The following is a 19603-nucleotide window of genomic DNA, read 5'->3' as shown; positions in this document are numbered from 1 at the left end:
CCTCTCTTGGATGGACATTTAGGCTGCCTCCAAGGTCACACACTCTTGCCAGCCCTGGCATTGCCAGTCATTGTCATGCTTTCCCGACCTCTGTTGTTTTGGTTTTAGTTTGCAGACGGGGCTGAGCATCTTCTCATGTTCCTGCTGCTTGTGTGTCTTTTCCTGGGAGTGGCCCGAGCACAGTCAGGCCAATTGTAGAGGAGGTGACACTCAGCATGGTGGGTGGACAAGAAGGGCATTAGGCCATGTTGTTGCAGGCAAATTGCTTAGCCTCTCTGGGCCAAATTTTTCATTCATAAGATGCAAAAATAATCATACCTCATGGTGTTAGGGTAAAGAATAAATGATTTCATTCACAGAAAGCCCCTAGAATATTACCTGGCATATGGTAGACATTTGATAAATATTAGCTATTGTTGTTGTTTCAATCCTTTGCCCATTTTTCTACCTGGGCCATTGTATTTTCCCATTTGTTTTTTAGAGTACTTCACATATTGTGCATATTAATCCCTTGTTATGTATGTTAACTCAGCCAGTACTTACCGGGTGACTATTATATACCAGGAACTAGAAAAATCATTGAAATACCTTATACCATGAAGGAGATATGCAGAAGATACTGAGGGAGCTATAGGCAGAGGTGCCTAAGCAAGCTTGGGAAGGGAGTTAGGAGAGGGCTTCTTGGAGGAGGCGATATGCTAACTAAGTCTGATAGAATGAACCAGAATGAATGAGGAGAGAGGCTGGGGTGGTGGGAGCTGATGAGAGGGGCCCAGAGCCCAGGATCGGCATGTGGCTGTGTGATACTCGAGCACAAAGAATGTGGGAGCCCAGCCAATTCTAGACCTCCCTGCTCAGGAGGCTGCAGCCTGCCTTCTCCAGGTCTGCCTCACACCCTTCTCCACACCGTTTCCCTGGGCTCTGCAGCTGTGTTCCTCTCCAGCCCCCGTGTGAGAAGTTAACCTCTTCTCATCTTTCATGGTGCACCCAAGCAGTGGGCCCCCTGGGAAACCTTCCCTGACTCCCCTTAGAGGTCAGCTTCCAGTTTTCTTTTCTTTTTCCAATTTTTTTTGTCCTCATCTGAGGACACTTTTTCATTACTTTAGAGACAGAGGAAGGGAGAGAGGAAGGGAGAGGGAGAAACATTAACGTAAGAGAGAAACAATGACTGGCTGCCTCCCGTATGCGCCTGGACTGGGGCATTGTATGCACCCAGGCTGAGATCGAGCTGCAAGCTAGGTATGAGCCCTGCCCGGAATCAAACCCCCAGCCTTTTGGTTACAGGAGGAGGCTCCAACTGAGCCTCACTAGCCAGGGCTCAGCCTCCAGTTTTATTTGCACACAGAAAACCTATTTCTTCCCTGAGAGCACTCACCTCTATGTGCAGTGGTTACAACCGGATTATGTGAATAATCTCTGCCTTCCTCACTAGATCACGAGCTCTGCTGGGCAGGCATGGTCTCTGTTTTTGCTCACAGTTGTACCTCCTGCACCTAACAGAGCCAGGCACATAGCAGCTGCTCAAGAAATACCTGCTGAAGGAAGGAGGGAATGAATGAATGAATGGACAGAAGAGGAAGCAAGAAGCCATTCCTGCGTAAGATGTGGGTGGGTCCTGAGGCCCCACCGTGAGTTCTCCTCACACCTGTCAAATATTCCCATCACTGTCTCAGTAGCACCGTCCTACCTGGGCTTGTCTTGTGATCTCACCTTGCGCTCCCTGCTCCTGGAAGCGTGTTGGGGAGAGCTGATGTTTGGTCAGGGCTGTTTGCCATGGCTGAGGAGTTCCCTTTCCCTTGTCTTGTCTCACAGTTGTTTTCACCATCTGCCCTGACGCTCGACTTGCTACACTGCTCCGCCCTTAATATTCACGTAGTCTCGCCAGCTCTTAACTAAGCTCCTGGGCTCATCCTCCCTCCCCCCTCACCCCCATTTCGCCCTCCCATCAAGGGTTTTGCAGAGCATTTTCAGCAGAGTGCATTTCATTTGGGTGGTATTTTCTGTATTTTGTGTAGTTCCTCACTATGGAAGAAAAACTGCCGGGGACTTCTTCATAGAAGTCCCAGTTAGAGAAAGAATTTGGGGATTTCTCTTTAAAGCTTGCTATAAACTTTGGAGGCAGCATGGTGAGGAAGAAATGGGAAAGAGCGAGCGTGGGCTTTGAAGACCCAGGGTCTGTGGATTCAAGTGCGAACTGTCTCTTGCCGAGTTGGTGACTCTTGGCAAGTCTCAGCAGCTTTGGAGCCTCCGTTTTCTCCTGTGTACTATGGGAGTAACAATACCTACCACAGAGGATGGAGTGCTGGGTCCCGGTTCACGGTCAGCGCTGAGTGAATGTTGATTTCTCTTTTCCCCCTTTCTTAGACCGTACTGCTTATGGAGTCCTTTGCTTTACTCAATGGCGTGCTTTCTCTTCAATACTAGGATATAGCCCTGACCAGTGTGGCTCAGTTGGTTGGGCATCATCCAGCAAAGTGAAAGGTCGCTGATTCGATTCCCAGTCAGGCACATATGCCTGGGTTGTGGGTTCAGGCCTACAGAGAGGTAACCGATCCATGTTTCTCTCTCACATCATTCTTTCTCTCTCTTTCTCTCTCCCTTCCTCCTTTCATTAAAAATAAAATCTTAAAAAATACTAGGGTATTAATTTGTATTCTGCTTATATAAACCAGCAAGGTGAATTCAAGAGGTGCTGCTTCTGGGCAGCAGGACAATTGGTCCTGTCACTTCTGTCCTCAGTGTAAGTCAGTCTTGAGTCTTCTGCTTGCCATCTTGGTGACAATGATACTGGGTTGGAGGTCCTGTCTCTACGTTAATTCTTTCTTCTTCTATAGTAAAGAAGTCTGCTGGCTTTTCTCACCTTTGGCCCCTTTCTCGATTCTCTCCCACTTCACACTGGTGAGGAGTGGATCTGTGCCGATTCCCCAGAGCTTAGACAAGATGCCCCATTGTGGGCCTGGCTTCCCGCCAGTGACTCCTCATAGCGCTTGGTGGTGAAAGAGAGACAGTTGGCCATAGGCTTACTGAGCACCTGTGTGTGCCAGGCATGGTGACGGGTGCGGGGGCTATGGTTGTGTGTAAGACATGGTTGCTGTCCTCGCTCTGCTCGCACTTTTTTGGGAAAACGTGAGAAAGAGGCTAAGCTTTACAGCACACCCTGGTGTGTGAGTGCCCTGCAGGAGTGCAGAACCCACTGGGGCTAAGAGATGTGAGAGAGGACTTCCAGGCGCAGGTGACGTCTAACCTGAGACGTGAGGGTGGAAAGAGTTAGGTCGGGCAAAGAGAAGGAAAAAGGTTCTAGATAGTAGGAGCTATCTTTTAGTAAGAAGATTTGTAGGGAATATGTAACATCTACTTCAGACATCATGAGTGAACTCCATTTATGCTGCCTTCATCAAACATTTAGTGACTGCTAGAAGCCAGCACTGTGTACCTAGAAGTGTCACTGTGTGCCTTCCTCTGAGAATATAATCATGAATGAGACAAGATGCTCACAATTTAGGGAAGGAAAAAAATAAATAGGGAAAAGACAAAAAAAACAAACAATTTCCATACCATGTTGAAAAAGCTGACATTTATTTATTGAGCCCATGCAATGAGCCACCTGCTGTTCTGAGCATAGTAGTAACTCAGTTCATTCAAGGAGGTGGGGTCTTTTCTCTCTTCATTTTACAGATAAGGAAACTGAGGTCTGTGGAGGCAAGTAGCATGCCTGTGCTCTGGTCTCTCGGTTGGTAGGGGGTAATTCCAGGATTCAGATCTAGTGGGTCCAGCTCCAGGCCTGTATTTTTCACTGCTGCTGTTATCTGGATGCTCAGAGAGCCATCTCATGTTTAGAAATTCTTTTTTAATCCGTAGCCTTTTGAGATCTTTTTTTTCCCTACAATTCAGTCAAGGAGGCATTTACTTTGCTCCCGCTGTGTGCTGGGAACTGGGGATAAAGAGATGACTAGCCTAGCTTCCAAAGAACTTGAAGCTAATTAAGCTAATGAAGGGATCATGTAGTCCCAAATAACCAGCAGCTAAGCTGAGCGTGCTGAGAACTCAGGAAGGGCCTGGACAGAGCACCTCAGGGGCTCAGGGGTGCACTGCTCCTGGGCATTTGCGGGGGGAGAGACAACTGTCTGGAAGGGAAGCAGCTCGGGGGCCCTGAGGCTTCCGTGTGTGAAGGTAGATGGAAATCGCATGCTGGGCCAAGGGCATAGTGGAAGCCAACGGTCCAGCAGCAGGAAACTTCCAGGGGGCCTCCAGCAGCCCTGGGAATTAGGGTGTTTAGGGGGCAGGAATGGGGGCTTGTTCAGGTTAAAAATAGGATGAGGTCAGAAGGTACAGTTTGTGAGAAAATGAATTTTCAACAGTGTAGCTTTATACTTTGAAGACCCCAGGGGATCTTCCTCCGTCTGCCAGGATTCTGGCCTAATAGTTCTTTGAGGGTCAGCGCGGCTGTGGAGGGTTTTAACACAGAACAGGTGATCTAACCTGCGGACAAAGTCCTTTTAGTCAGGTTGTTTTGCATTCAAAGTTTTTTGCTTTGCTCTGCTATTTAGACATCTGCCAATAAACATCATAAGATGTGTATGAACAGTGGTTCTAAGTAATCTTGAAACCTAAACTTTCTTGAAACTCCTGGTGTGTGAATTTTCTCAGGAGGCAGAATTATAACATGCTAGATGATGGTGAACGTGGTTAAGGAAGATTTTAAAAATCTACCTGTAAATGTGAGCCTTGTTGAATTCAGGGGTTCTGTATTGAGTTCTGGGACAATGACCAGCCAAGAAACACACAGTTCAGGTGCAGGTTAGGCACTTTGAATTCTCATGTCAGGGGTGGGTGGGGTGATTGGGGTTTTATTCAACTTCGGTCCCCTCCTCCCACCTCTAAGGATCCTGAGCACCCAGCTGGATCCTGGTGAAAGAAGCTGCCGCCCGCAGCTGCTGACTCTGATGCGCTGAGACAGAAAAGGGTCTTGACACGTACACTTCGCAGCCTCGCACTTCCCCTCTTGGTGCGCTCCCAGAACGGTTCGCCACGCTTTAGCCGCCTTTGGTGAGTCAACCGCAGACTTAAGAAAGTTCTGAGGCACAGGAACTATCACTCTCTCTTCTAAGAACGGCAGCTAGAAAACCCTAACCCCACAGTCAACAAAAGGATGGTTTTACCCAGCTGTGGAACTGATGAGTCTTCTCTTTCGCTTTTTTAAGCCTGCCCTCCACCCAGCCCTCCACCTTGCAACTAAAGGGCTCCAGTGTGAATTGCCCTCACTTCTGCCTACGATGCTCCCCGCGAAGCTGATCAGGACTGGAGTGCTGAGGAGGAGGGACTGGAGGGGAGATGCCTGGCTCTCTGTCTTTTTATGGGGCCAGCAGCAGTTCACTGTGATTTCCTTGTCCTGCTCTCCAGAGTCTCACTCCCATGGTCCCTCTCTCTCCTTTTGGTCAGGACACAGGAACCTGTATAGGTCCTCCATTACACATCTTTTTTTTTTTTTTTTTTAAATCTGCTCCTTTATTTACTCAGCAATGATTGAGCCCCTTCTGTGTGCACTGTTTCCGAAGATGTAGGAGTGACTAACATATCCTCTGCCTGTAAGAATCTGTCTGAGGGTGAGGAAGGAGTCAGACATGTGAGAAAAGGTATTTCAGGATTTGCAAGATACTCATCCTGCAGAATGATTACTTGCACCGTAAATACAGTAAAAAGAAGAAAGAGGTGCCAACGCCATGAGAAGAGGGATGAGCCTCTCTGGAAGAATTCCTAAGCAGGTCACAGCAGAGTGCAGTGAGAAGGATGAGGGCACGAGAGGAAGGGCATCCAGGACAGACAGTGACTCTGGGTTGTCACTTCTTCCTTCTGTGTTCTGGTGGCTCAGACAAGGGTGTCACTATTCTCTTCACAAGGGAAGGGCACTTCATGGCACTCACACCGTGTCCTCTCACTTGGCACTTCAAGAGGTGAGATCTCACTCAGCTGTTGTGAGGGATGAGGGCCAGCTGTGATATAAGGACAGTCACCTGGTTGTGCAATCCACATGATTTTAGAAAACCAGTGTTTTCATGCATACAGCCACCACAAAGGTTTGGAACTGGGATCAGCACACTGAGAAGTGACGATGGGACAGCCAGCGTCAGGAGTGGTCATTATGAGCTTCGTACGTGGTACGATGAGTTTGCTCCACTTCGTTTCCACCGTTTGTTATTTGCTCACTCACTTGATGAGCACTGTGATGAGCAGTTGTCTTCCAGGTCCTGTGCTCAGTGCTGCAGACACAAACATGAGTAACTCTCAGGCTTCTCCCCACAGGGCGTCAGGCAGTTGTGTAGGTGAGGATAACGCAGGGAAATGAGCGAGGCTTGGTCACAGCATCATGTGACACTGGAACCAGGTGTAGTGACTCAATTTTCTTTCCTGCTTTTTCTGCCAAGACTAGGTGGGATCTTAGGAAGGAAAGCAAAACATCCCTCAGCCAGCACTAGCAAGAGGCCAGGCTAGATTTCAGAGTCTTGATGCTTGAGTCAAGTTAACATCAAGTTTAAAGATGTTGGAGTTTGAACCCTATCCTGGCACTTCCTAGTGGCATGACTTTGGGTTTTGGTTGTTTTTTCTGTAAAGTGGGGATAAAATAGTGTCTTATAGGGTTTTTATTAGGACTGGATGAGGTAAGCAATATAAATTGCACAGTAAGCACTCAACAAAATAAGATGATTGTATTATGATGAGTAGTCAAGAGAAAGGACCTGGTGGTTGTACTGGTTCTGAAAGTCTCCATTTCAGATCGTTTTGAGCAGGTGTTGATGGCTCCTAGCCCAGCTGCCCGTGATAATAAAAGAAAGACTTTGTACGTGTGGAACCAGCAGGACAGTACTTGCTCTCAACTGGAGATAGCATCCTTTAGCGATTTAAGCTTTTCCTTCCTCCCTGTCCAGGGGAAGCTTGATGCTTTTCCGTGCCTGGGGTATGGCATGTTCTTGGTGGGGTACATGGGCACAGACCCTGAGCCCTGTGTGGAGTGGCCGTATCTCCTGAAACTGATGCTGCATGGCAGAAGCACCCTGCCATCTGGCCCATCAGTCCAGTCTTCTGTGGCCTCCTTCTATCCTCCCAGAAATCTCACCCTGCGTCCTAGGGCAGCTTCCCCTTGTCTTTTGGGTAACAGGTTTGTGTTTGTTTGGTGTATCTTACAAACTGCAGTACGTTTCCCAACACAGCTTTTATTGCTGCACCTTGACAACACTGCACCATTTCTTACCACTTCTGGAGTCGTGTGATTTCTTGGTGGATCAGGCAGGCTTCCTTCCCTGCTAGCGGAGTTGAGGTGCCTTTTTCTGTCTTTAAGGGTCTCTCCTTAGGGAATCTTCAGCACACTTGGATCCTTTATTCTTTTGTCCAGTCTGATCATCTTTATCTTTTAATATGAGTTTAATCTATTCATATTAATGCTTTATTAATATACTATTTGGGTTTTCTCTCCTATTTTGCATTTTCTTTTTAGCATTCTGTTTCTCTACTCCCTTGACCTTTTTATACTTTTTAAAAAAATTGAGCTGATATGTTTCTTGTATTCCCTCTCCCTGGGCTAATTTGGAAGCTGGCTATAGATTGTATTCTTATTCTTAAATTTTAGCATACATATTAATTATAATTTTTTTCTAATAAATATGTCTTCCTGTTGAATATAGCAAGTAGGACCCTATTTGACTTTAACTTCTCCCTATACATCTTGTTTTTGTTTTGTCTGCTCAATGTTGTTAAACACCAAATATTATTTTTATTATTTTTGCAGCTAGTAATTATATTTACTAAATTTGTAAAAATCAACTTTGTTTCTTTTATCTTGTCTTTCCATGAATTAATTTTTTGATTTGCTGAAATTTCTCTTTAGAATTCTTTCAGAGGCTGCAGTAGATAAACTCTTTTAGTGTTAGGGTGTTTGAAAATATCCATTTACTCGGTCCTTTAAATGCTGTTTTAGCTGGGTATAATAATATTTGGAGTTGAAGAACTTTACAGTTATTTTCTCTCAGCAGTTTGATGGGCAGGTTCTCAAACTTTCCTGCATGTCAGAATTGCCTGGAAGTGTGTTGTGGTTTTAAAAAAATCTATTATAACTTAATATTGCAATGTTTCTTTAAAATAAACTTCACTCTTTAAACTTTTTTTGATTTATAGAGAAATTTGGAAGATAATACAGAGTTCCTATATAACCACACTTGGCTTCTCCTGTTATTAATATCTTACATGAGTATGGTACATTTGTTACAGTTGATGAACCAATATTGACACATTAGTATTAATGAAAGCCCATTCCTTAGTCTTTATCTAACACCTGTTCCAGAATTCTATCCAGGATCCCAGGTTACATTGAGTCTTCATGTCTTCTTTGGTCTCTCTGGGCTGTGACAGTTTCTTAGACTTTCCTGATTTTTGATCATATTCACAGTTTTGAAGTGTACTGATTAGGTATTTTGTAGAATGTCCCTCAATTTGGATTTATTTGTTTGATGTGGATCTCATGATGTGGGTTTTTCAAAAGATCTTATTTATATATTTTTAGAGAGAGGGGAAGGGAGGGAGAAGGAGAGGGAGAAAAACATCGATCAGCTGCCTCTCATATGCAACTGGGGACTGAACCTGCAACCCAGGCATACACCCTGACCAGGAATTGAACTAGTGACCTTTGACTTTGCAGGATGACACCCAGCCAATTGAGCCACACCAGTCAGGGCTCATGATATGGGTTTTTGAGAGGAAGACCACAGATGTGAAGTTCCATTCTCTTCAAATCATAATCAAGAGTACATACCATTATCATGACTTATCACTGTTGATGTTGACCTTGGTCACCTGGCTGAAGGGGCTTTGGCTTCTCCATCTGCTTCAGTCAGGGTTGTCCACTGTCAGTTACTCCTGCCCCCAATTTTCTAGACTGTACTGTTTGGAAGGAAATCACTCTGTGCAGCCCACACTTACAGAGTGGGGAGTTAAGCTCTGCCTCCTTAAAGGTCGAGTGTCTGCATCAACTATTTGGAATTCTTGTGCTTGGGAGAATTGTCTCTTCTCTCCCATTTACTCATTTATTCCATCATTTGTTTATGTCACTAAGGACTCATGGATCTTGATTTTATACTTGTAGTTATAATGCAACACTACTTTATTTTACTGCTCAGATTGTTTTATTGTTGGCCATCAGGAGCTCTTTCAGTTGGCTCCCATGTCCTTTTAGCATACCCCCATCATTGTGAGGTAATTAAAACAATTTTTAGTGCTTCCTTCCTTTCAGCCACCACAAGCCAATCTGATATGTTTCCTACCCGAGTTCTAGAATCAGCCATTTCTCCAGGGCGCCCTGGTTCCCTTTTTTGGGAATGACATCAGAAACTGAGATCTGCTTCCTAGGAGTGCTTGCTGCGTCATTGATTCTGGACCCTTTCTGCTGACAGAGCAAGAAAATACGTGTGTGTGTGTGTGTGTGTATTAACCTGTGTACATATACTTATCTATAACTATTTCTGTGTGTAGTCGTCTGTAACTGTGTTAAGCTAAACATGAGCTCAAATTCATGTCTTCAACTCTAATCCATTATCGCATGGTTCATTTTAGCCTCCTCCCCTGGCTTACCTGGGAAGTTTCACTCCAACAGTGAGAAATGGTCCTATGATCTGCTGTTTGCTTAACCGTTTAATTCCAGCATACATGTGTCATGGTGTCAAACTTTTTAACTCCTGCCTACCTCCATGGGAATCAGCCTTATCAAGCTTCTGTACAGGTTATTTTGCCTGGAGTTCTCCAGACCCCACTCATTCCTAAGGTTCCTTAGGTCAGCACTTCCACTCACCCTGTCAGGGAGGTTGTTGCATACATTTATAATAGAGTTAAGACTCTTTCATTGCCTCCTGCATTGCATCCTGGGAATCTCCCAATTTCTTCATTTTTTTAAAACTTGCACGCTTTAAGGTGCACTGTCTGTGCTATAAAGTTCTTTGGGATTTAACTAATGCATCATGTTTCGTATTCACTATTATAGTGTCACACAGAATAGTTTCACTGCCCTAAAAAAAATCTGTTTTATTTATCCACCCTCCTCTCATTCTACCTGAACCCCTGGTGACCACTGACCATTGTACTGTTTCTATACTTCTGCCTTTTCTGAAATGTTATATAATTGGAGTCAAGCAATGCATGGCCTTTTCAGACTATCTTCTTTCACTTAGCAATATGCCTTTAAGATGCATTCATGTATTCTTGTGATTTGATAAATAATTTCTTTTTATTGCTGAATAATATTCTATCGTATGACTGGACCACAGTTTATTTATCCATTCACCTAGTAAAGAACATACTGGTTGCTCCCAGTCTTTGGTGATTATGAATAAAGCTCCCAGGTTTTTGCTTGTTTGTTTTGTTTTATGGCCGTAAGTTTCCAAAGTAGTGGTTCCCTTTTGCTGAAGGTGTCTGAGCAGAAGCTGGGTGCTCCCAGGAGCATGTGTGGGAAAGGGGAATCAAGGACCCCGTGGGGTCCTTGTCAGAGAGTCCTCTCTGTCCTCCTCTGAATTTATGGATGTATCAGTTTAGCCCCAGGCTCTTCACCAGCCAGAACAGGACACACGGGGGTCCCAGTTACCTCTGCCCCCTCCCGCAAGCATCTGAATGTGCTCTGGTCTCACTCTTGCGTGATTGTTCCTATCTTGGTTTCTCACTTGGTTTATCTGCTTTTGGAAGGCTCTGCTCTGACCAACGGGGGATTAAACCTGCACAATCCAGTAAAGAGGAAGCTGGAAACGGAGAAGGACTACGTCTTTGACAAGAGGCTCAGGTATAGCGTCCGCCAGAATGAAAGCAACTGCCGGTTTCGGGACATTGTCGTGCGGAAGGAAGAGGGCTTCACACATATCCTGCTGTCCAGTCAGACCTCAGACAACAACGCGCTGACCCCTGAGGTGAGGGGGGCAGGACCAGAGGGGAGGGCCAGGCTGGGGAGGGCCTCTCATTTATCAGCCTGGGATGCTGGCTTTTCTTTGCTCCTTCAGGGAGCTGATGAAAATATCCAGCATGCACACACACTTGACTATAGGAGACAATTTGCTCATCATTTTACTTGCATTATCGATTTGATCTTTATGACCAGGTAACCATGTTATCCCATTTTACGGAGGAAGACCCTGGTAAATGAAGAGATTCAGTCAGCTGGTCAGGACTTAGTCAGGAGAGGCCCCAGAATCCAAACATTATGACTTGGGCTTTTCCGGTAGGCTGCATTATAATAAGCAAGTCTAATTTCTTTGCTTTCGATGGAATTATGTTCACTCAGCTGACATTTTTTTGAGCTATAATCAACATATATAATTCACATACCATAAATTTCACCCCTTTAAAATGTACAATTCAGTGATTTTTAAGTATATTTGCAAAGTTGTACAACCATGACCACTACTTCCAGAACCTTCCCCTTACCCCCAATGGAAACCCTGCACGCATTAGCAGCCACTCCCTTTCTCCCTCCCTGCAGCCCCTGGCAACCACTCACCTCCTTTCTGTCCTATGGATTTGCCTGTTCTGGGCATTTCATATAAAAGGAGTCATACAACATGTGGCCTTCTGTGACTTGTGACTGGCTTCTTTCACTTAGCACCATGTGTTCGAGGTTTATCCATGTCGTAGCGTGTGTCAATGCTTCGTTCCTTTTCATTGTATGGATAGATTACATCTTGTGAATTAGTTCTTCAGTGGATGGAGATCTGGGTTGGTTCCACTTTGACTACTCTGAATAGTATCGCTATGAACATTTGTGTACAAATTTTTGTATGAGCATACGTTTTTAGTTTTCTGGGCTCTATCCGTAATTGTGGAATTGCTGGGTCATAAGGTAACTCTGTATTTAACTTTCAGAGGAACTACCAAACTCTTTTCCACAGGTACTGACCACCTTACTTTCACACCAGCAGTGTGTGAGGGTTCCAATTCCTCTCATCTTTGCTCACCTGATAATGTGGGTGTGAGGTGGTATCTCATTGTGGTTTTGATTTGCATTTTCCTGATGACTAGTGATATTGGGCGTCTTTTCACATGTTTATTGGTCATTTGTCTTGTCTTCCAGCTTTGAAGAAATGTCTGTTCTAATCCTTTGCCTATTTTAAAAGTTGGGGTGTGTTTTTTACTTATTGAGTTTTTACTGTTCTTTATATATTCTGGATACTATACCATTATCAGATATATGATTTGAAAATACTCTCACCCATTCTGTGGATTGTCTTTTTACTCTCTAGATAGTGTTCTTGGACATGCAAGGTTTAAAATTTTGATGAAGTCCAATTCATTTTTTTCCACATTACTTTTTTTAATGCGAGTCACACTGATATCTTAGGTGAATAGACCAGGGAAACAGACTCTTTAATGTGGTTAGGTAGACAACATCATTCAAAATGTGGGGCACTTACGAGGAGTGAAGAAGACATTTTTTTTGAGAGAGAGATTCTTGATGGTGCAAATGTGGGAACCCCCCCATCCAGGCCATCCTCTCTAGCTCAGCCGACCTAGGGCAGAGTAGCAGCCTGGCAAATGACAGAAACGACGGCAGCACCAGCTAGCAGCGACTCTTGGTGCCTTGTATCTGCGATTTATCCCATTTCATCCCACCAGGACCCTTCTGATGGAGGCTTATTTTGATCCACATCTTCACAGATGAGGAAGCAGGCTTAGAGAACTTACCAGGCCTGGGCTCACACAGCCGCAGGAGGTCAGGACTGCTGCCGTGTCTGCGCACCATTTTATCCCTTGCATTTGGCCCGTTGGATACAGTTCACTCCAACCTCCCCCACCCCTTTTCTTATCCTGGCATTATCCTGCACTCTGATTTCCATAGCAGCCATGGCAACACAGACCGTTAACACTGAGGTGTGTTGGGGGGGACACAGTCAAGGGTCAGCGAGTGGCTGCCCACCCAGCCTGGGATTGGTAGGGTGGCCTGGCATTACCCAGTGTATCCAGGATACCTGAGGAGACCCAGGAAGTGGGGTGGCGTGGGAGGTGCTGTGTCCTTGAACTTGTAGTCACATGCCTTATCATTATGATTTACATAGACTGTGGCTGTTTTATGGGATTGTGGGTGTGACCATCAGGAATGATGCCAAGTGTAAGAGAAGGGATGTGGCTCAAGTCTGTGCAGTTTGTGGGGCTTGTGGTTGCTTGTTGCCCCTCCTGTAAGCATGGTATTCTGGGGTCTCTTCCTCTTCCACCTGCAGGAACCACTTCGAGGGTCTCTTGTGGGTAGACCTCTGTGTGGGTTTCAGAGGAGTCCAGAGCCTATGGTTTACCTCGAAAACTGCTCTTCACATGTTAATACCTCAGAACCTTGTTATTTTAAGCTCATCATAAAACATCCACATGAGACCAATTCTTGGATTCTTCCTACATCACTACTTTTTAAAAGCATGCTTAAAAAGACACAGCATTTTCCTTCAATTAATTGAATAAATGTGAAAGCTCCCAGTTTATTCTGTCTCTTAGGAGCAGCTTGGTATGTGAATGGTTGCCTACCCATCATGGAAAGTGTGTTGCCTCTGACTGATTTAGGTGCATAGGTTCTTCCCCACTGAGATGTGGGCTTGGTTAATTAGAGGTCCGTTTGTAATTGGTGTCTGTTGGTAACAGAATAGTAGGGAAATGGAAAAACAGTATTGACCTGGTTTTTGCAGCTGTCTTGACAACCAACACGGATTGACTATGGGTAAGCCGGCTACCTGGGAAGAGTCGTCCCGAAAGAAGGATTCCATTGAAACGAAGAGGTGGTGTTAGTGGAGGAATACAGGTTTTGGAGTCTAGCAGACATGGGTTTTTGAATCCTGCCTTCACCAACTCACCACTTCTGTTCCCTTAGGAAGTTACTTGGCCTCCCTGAGCTCCTCATTTATAGAAGTTATACAGTATCTTGCTTGTGAGATTAGAGATAATGTCTGCAGAGAGGCTTACCAGGTACTTGGCACATAGGAGGTATTCAGTGAATGCCCCGCCCATTGGTAAGATGAAACAGAGGTGATGTAATGGCCACCAGCAGACTCAGTCTTGCTCCTTCCTGGAGGAACTGGGAGGGGGCCACCTTCACGGTCATAACTGAATTCCTTTTTCTAGTTGACATTGGCCTCGTGAGCAGCAATCCCTACGTTACTGGGTTTGTTAACTAGGTTCTGAGGCTAGTGTGTATGCTGTAAAACTTCTCCTGTCTGGAGGATAGAAAAGAACCAGGAGAGTAATGACAATGCCCCTTGAGGAAAGAACCAGCACAATAGATTGCCCAGAGTCTTGTTGATTCAGAGCTCATCCACTTCCCCATTAGGAGAGGACCCCAAGCCCTCACTCAACTCCTGGTTTTTTCCAGTGCTCAGCAGATAGCGCGCCACACTCGGGGAGCGCGCCGCACGTGCAGGAGCCACGCCTCACGCTCTCGTGGTCACAGCCCCCATAGCCACACCATCCCCAAGGCCTGTTAGCTTTCGTATCTTGAATAGCTCCCTAATGTGTTTCCTTCTCTCGATTTCCTACATAACCCTTATAGCCCAAACCACTAGGCTATTTTGTCTGGACTGTTGTAATAACCTGCTAACAAGTCCGTCCCCTTTCATATTTCCTGCTCTTTAATCTTTTCTATTCGTGGTGGGCAGAGTGATCTGCTGGAAGTGCTGATCACACCTACACACCTACACATATACGTCAGTGGCTCCCGACCGCTCTGGTTGAGAAGCAAAACCCTTAATGTGGCCATCGGGGCTGATGCCTTCGCACCCCGCCCATCTCTCCAGCCCCACCTCTTAATCACAGACACTCTTCTCTCGTCCTGCCCTCCAGTCACCTTGGCTTTTTTCCATTCTCACACCTCCCCCAGGTCTTTTGTACATGCCTGTCTTTCTGACCGAAACAACCTTCTTTTCCTCCTCACTTAGCTGACCTTCGCTTTTCATTCAGACCTCAGCTCAGCCATCACTTCTGCAGGAGAGGCTTCCCTCGCCTCCTGACCGGGCTATGTCTCTCCTGTGCTTTCCTAGCACCAGGCACCCCCCCCCAACCCCTGCATGGGAACTTATTACAGTTGTTAGTGTACATGTAACTGTGTGATAATTTGTTAAATGTCTGACTCCCACCCCACCCCCATTAGACTATAAACTTCTTGAAGGTTAAATGCTGTGCCATTCGCTCCATTTAATAAACATTTATTTAAATTCTGTTCTGTGCAAATTTCTGGACTAAGTGTTACAAGGGTTATTCAGATGAATAGGATGCTATTTTAGCTTTTAGGGAATTGGGTTAATCTATTCCTGCACACCAGATTGCCCTAAGCTTGGCATCTCAAGACAACAAACATTTATAATCTCACGGTTTCCGTGGGTCCAGAATCCAGTCCTGGCTTAGCTGACCCTTCTGGGTCAGGGTCTCTCACAAGCCTGCAGTCAAGGTGTTGGCTGGGGCTGCAGCCTCAGCAGAGGAGGGTCCACTTGCAAGCTCACCCAGTGGCTGCTGGCAGGTCTCAGGTCCTCACTGGCCAGAGACATCAGTGCCTTGCTCTGTGGCTACTCCACGTGGACTATGGAGTAGGCTCTTCATGGAGCTCCTCGTGGCCTGGCTGCTTGCTCTTCCCCCAGACTGGGAGCTCCAGGAAAGGGAGAGAGCAAAAGAAGACAGCCGGGACAAGCTGTAGTCTTTTTGTACCCTAATCTCCTCTTGAAAGGGATGTCCCATTGCTTTGCCATGTTCTCGTGGTTAGAAGTGAGTCACTAGGTCCAGTCTATACTCAAGGGCTGGGGATCACACAGGGGTGTGAATACCAGAGAAGGGACCATTGAGGGCCCTCATAGAGGCTGCCAGCCACAGGGACTGAAGTCAGGTAGGAGGCAGGGTAAGGTAAGGATGCACACATTCGACAAGGGAGTTTGTCAGACGTGTCAGAGCAGGGATTTTAAACACCTGAGGTGTCAGGAGGAGGAGCAGTTTGCATTTACTTGGAGATATTTGGGAAGGCCTCAGGAAGATGCTTGTGGTTGAGATGGGCCCTGGGAGACTGATTTAGCAAGTAAAGATGAAGTGGAGAGAGGGGTCCTGGCTTCCTCCCATTCTATACCCTCTTCTAAGGCATTTGGTGATCTGGTTCCAACAGCTGAGAAGCTGGAAGTAGCAGGGAAGGACGGTGCTTTCTCTCATAGACACTAACAGCAGGAGCAAGGAACAGCTAGCATGCGTGTAACGAGGGGAATAGTTCTCCCAGACAGATTTAGGACTTCAAAATGCAGAGCGGTCTAGGAGCATTTGTTCTAGATGCAAAGCCCAGAAGGAGCCCCTGAGGAGTCTGGTCTATTACAGGTGAGCAGGTGATCCCTGAGAAGTAGTGCATGTGTGCAGTGTATTCTGTTTAAGAAGGTGATGCAGTGTAATGATTTTAGATCATTTTCCTTTAAACAGACTAGTTACATTATAAAATTTGGGGTCCTCTGAGAAGGTTGGAACCTCGGCCATTGGTCCCAATTGGATTATGAAAATGAGACCAGCAAAGGCACAGTATACTCACTAGTATACTCATTTTAATTTTTTAAATTAAAAATGTAGTTTGAACATCTGTTGCATCGACAAAACACAAATTTTCCGGTGGGTGTTTTGTTTGATTTTATTTTTACTAATGACAAGTAAGTATGACCTCAGAGAGAGAGGCCACTCTGAGTCATGGAGAATCATGTCTTTACAACAGGGTTTTCTTTTATTTGTCTCTCAAAGAAATAGAGTTCCTGTAGAGGTGAGACTGTGTCTGCTTCTGGAGGGGGATGGATGAAAGGACCCACAAGACAGTGGCCTGTTACGTTTTTTGGTGTTCAGAATGAGTATCTGTGGCTCATACCCTGTAACGGTGGAAAGTGCTTGTCCCGTCCTCCTCACAGAGCACAGGCTGGGAGATTCTCCAGTCAGAGGGACATCTAGTCCTGTTTTTCCCACTAAAATTCATCCATTTATTTAAGTCATCCTACAGTAGGGAGCAGTGGAAAGAGAAAGGATGTTGGGGTGAGATTTGCATCATGGTTCTGCCTGTTACTGGTGACCTTGGGCAACTTAACTTCCCATGTTTGAATTTTCATTGTTTTACCTCAGAATTGCAATACCGTTCTCTATCTTCCAGGATTCTTGTTTGAAATAAAATATTGTGTGTAAATTACCCTGACACCCGCAGATGCCTAATAAATGGGGGATTCTTTAAAAAATGTATTTAAAAAACAATACTTTGATAACATTTTGACATTGTAGCCTATGATTATGCTATTGAATAACAATAGCGCTTCTTTAAAAGCCTATTCACTTATGATCTCCCCCAAGGCACTCTCAGCTTTACCCAGACAAGGGCATGCCTTGTTTCCTCTTACCATGTATGTCTGAGCTTGTTTTTGCTTTTTCCTTAACTTCTGTTGGACCGAGTGATTGAGCTCTCTTCAGTTCATCTCATTCATTGTAATTCATGATGTACTTCTAAGAAGTATCCTTAAGTTATGTTCACATAGCAAAGCCTAAATGTCGTTGTTACCTGTCCACCTCTCCCAGACACATAACTGAGGCAGGCTCTAACTCTGGTCACCCCTTGTCTCATCTGACAAAATATTATTGTCTAGGACCATAGATCTACCTTGGGTACCCCCCCACCCTCAGTTAGTCAATATCAGTATGGTAATTTTTATAGTCAGTTTTTATATTGATTTATCAATGCATTCACCAGTTTCTTTGCTTGCTGTTGCTCCTTGGCTGTCAGGGTTTTATTTGTTTGTTTGTTTGTTTGTTTTCCCTGAATATGGTTTTCTTCTTGAAGTACATCCTTTTCAGTTCTTTCAGTGAGAGTCTTAGATTGGTAAACCTTCTTTTATTGAAAATGCCTCATTTTTATTCTGGCTTTTGGGTGATAGTTTAGCTGGATATAGAGTTTATGTTTAACAATTATTTTCCTGACACCTTGAACATTTTGTTGATCTGATGCTAAAGCCTACTCACCTGCAAAACTATGTGAGGGTCTTTGTTAAATTAAGGATGATCAAGAATATAGAATTAGTCCTCCAAAGAAGCCTTTCTTTTCCCTAATGTGGGACATTGAAAATTTAATCCCTGCCTTTTGTCATCTAGTTGTTATGGTTTTAACGATGCCTTTTAACCCTGTTGCCAAATCTGTTGCCCCCAGAATACAACAAGGATGCCAACCTGTTAAACCAAGAACGCTGTTGTCCGGGGACAGCCAACTGACCTGGAGTCTGCAAAGTCTTTCCCCATGTGGGAAGGCCACCCTCCCCTCCACACCCCCACTCTTATTAGGGATTTCTGGACCCAAGGTTAGCTAGGACAACGACCATGTCCAGCTTGAAGCAGCTAGAGGAGCATGAGACCTTCACCCATTGTCCTTTATAAGATTATAAAGGGTCTTAAGTCTGAGAGGGGGGAATTGTTACAGAGTGTGGGGGTCCCCCCACCCAAAGTAAATAAATAAATAAATAAATAAGAATATAGAATTAAATTGGTCTTTTAGAGATAGCTAACCTAATTCACCTGGGCTGTGCACAGCAATTTCCCACCTCACCTTGGAAAGGGCTAAACAAGCAAATGTGGGACGATTTGCAGTTACCAGGGATTAAAAGACTTCCAAGTCTGCAGCCAGTGACTCGTTTGCCACCTTCTTAGTCTTCTCCGCCTGCTTTGGGGAGGGTGTAGGGGGCTCTGGTTTTGGTGTTTCTTTGCTAGGTGTGGACATGGCTCGTATTCAGGGGAGGTTCCCTGCACAGGCAGAGCAGATTTACTAACCTCCGCACCCAGCTTCCAGATAGACATTTAACGTCTCTGCAAATTCATCTCTGCCTGCAGATCATGAAGGAAGTCCGACGAGCTCTCTGCAACGCGGCCACGGACGACAGCAAACTGCTGCTCCTCAGTGCGGTGGGCAGTGTGTTCTGCAGCGGCCTGGATTATTCCTACCTAATTGGCCGGTTGTCCAGCGACCGGCGAAAGGAAAGCACCCGCATTGCAGAATCCATCAGGTGAGCTCTGCTCATGTTTGGACATGAGGGGACCTGCCTATAGGATTGCCCAGTTGAGCACATGGAAATACAGGCTGCTCAGTTAAGCTCTTTTTTTAAAAAAATATTTTATTTATTCATTTTTAGAGAGAGGAGAAGGGAAGGAGAAAGAGGGAGAGGAACATCAATATGTGGTTGCCTCTTGTGTGCCCCCAACTGGAGCTGGCCCGCAACCCAGGCATGTGCCCTGACTGGGAATTGAACCTGCAACCCTTTGGTTCACAGGCTGCCACTCAATCCACTGAGCCACACCAGCCAGAACAGTTAAACTCTTTAAACAACTAATAATTTTCTTTTAGCATAATTATGTCCCATACAACATCTGGGATATGCTTATACTAAAAAAATTATTGGTTGTTTATCGAAAATTTGGAGTTTAATTGGGCACCCTGTATTTTCCTGCCCAAATTAGGGATGCCTTTGCTCTCTGGGTAAGATCAGATTTTGTTCTTTTGATCCCCAAAAGATTTTATTTTCTTATATTAAGCCCAGCAGCTGGTAATGCCCATGTACTTCTCCTTCCCTCTGCC

The 19603-nt window shown here is 45.2% G+C and overlaps 1 protein-coding gene across 1 annotated transcript in view; it reads left to right on the top strand.

Annotated features, from left to right (window-relative positions):
• The window catches only part of CDYL2 (chromodomain Y like 2), a 146773-nt gene that overhangs the window by 113886 nt on the left and 13284 nt on the right, over positions 1-19603 (top strand). The window contains exons 3-4 of the mRNA XM_090259740.1: positions 10717-10934; positions 18862-19034. Of these exons, the coding sequence (XP_090115866.1) occupies positions 10717-10934; positions 18862-19034 (391 nt within the window). The remainder of the gene's footprint in view (positions 1-10716; positions 10935-18861; positions 19035-19603) is intronic.

Source organism: Furipterus horrens, unplaced genomic scaffold, assembly GCF_987537825.1.
Source record: "Furipterus horrens unplaced genomic scaffold, mFurHor1.1.pri manual_scaffold_13, whole genome shotgun sequence".
Classification (NCBI taxonomy): domain Eukaryota; kingdom Metazoa; phylum Chordata; class Mammalia; order Chiroptera; family Furipteridae; genus Furipterus; species Furipterus horrens.
The sequence above is the reverse complement of the archived record's forward strand: the minus strand, read 5'-3'. Positions and strand labels throughout refer to the sequence as shown.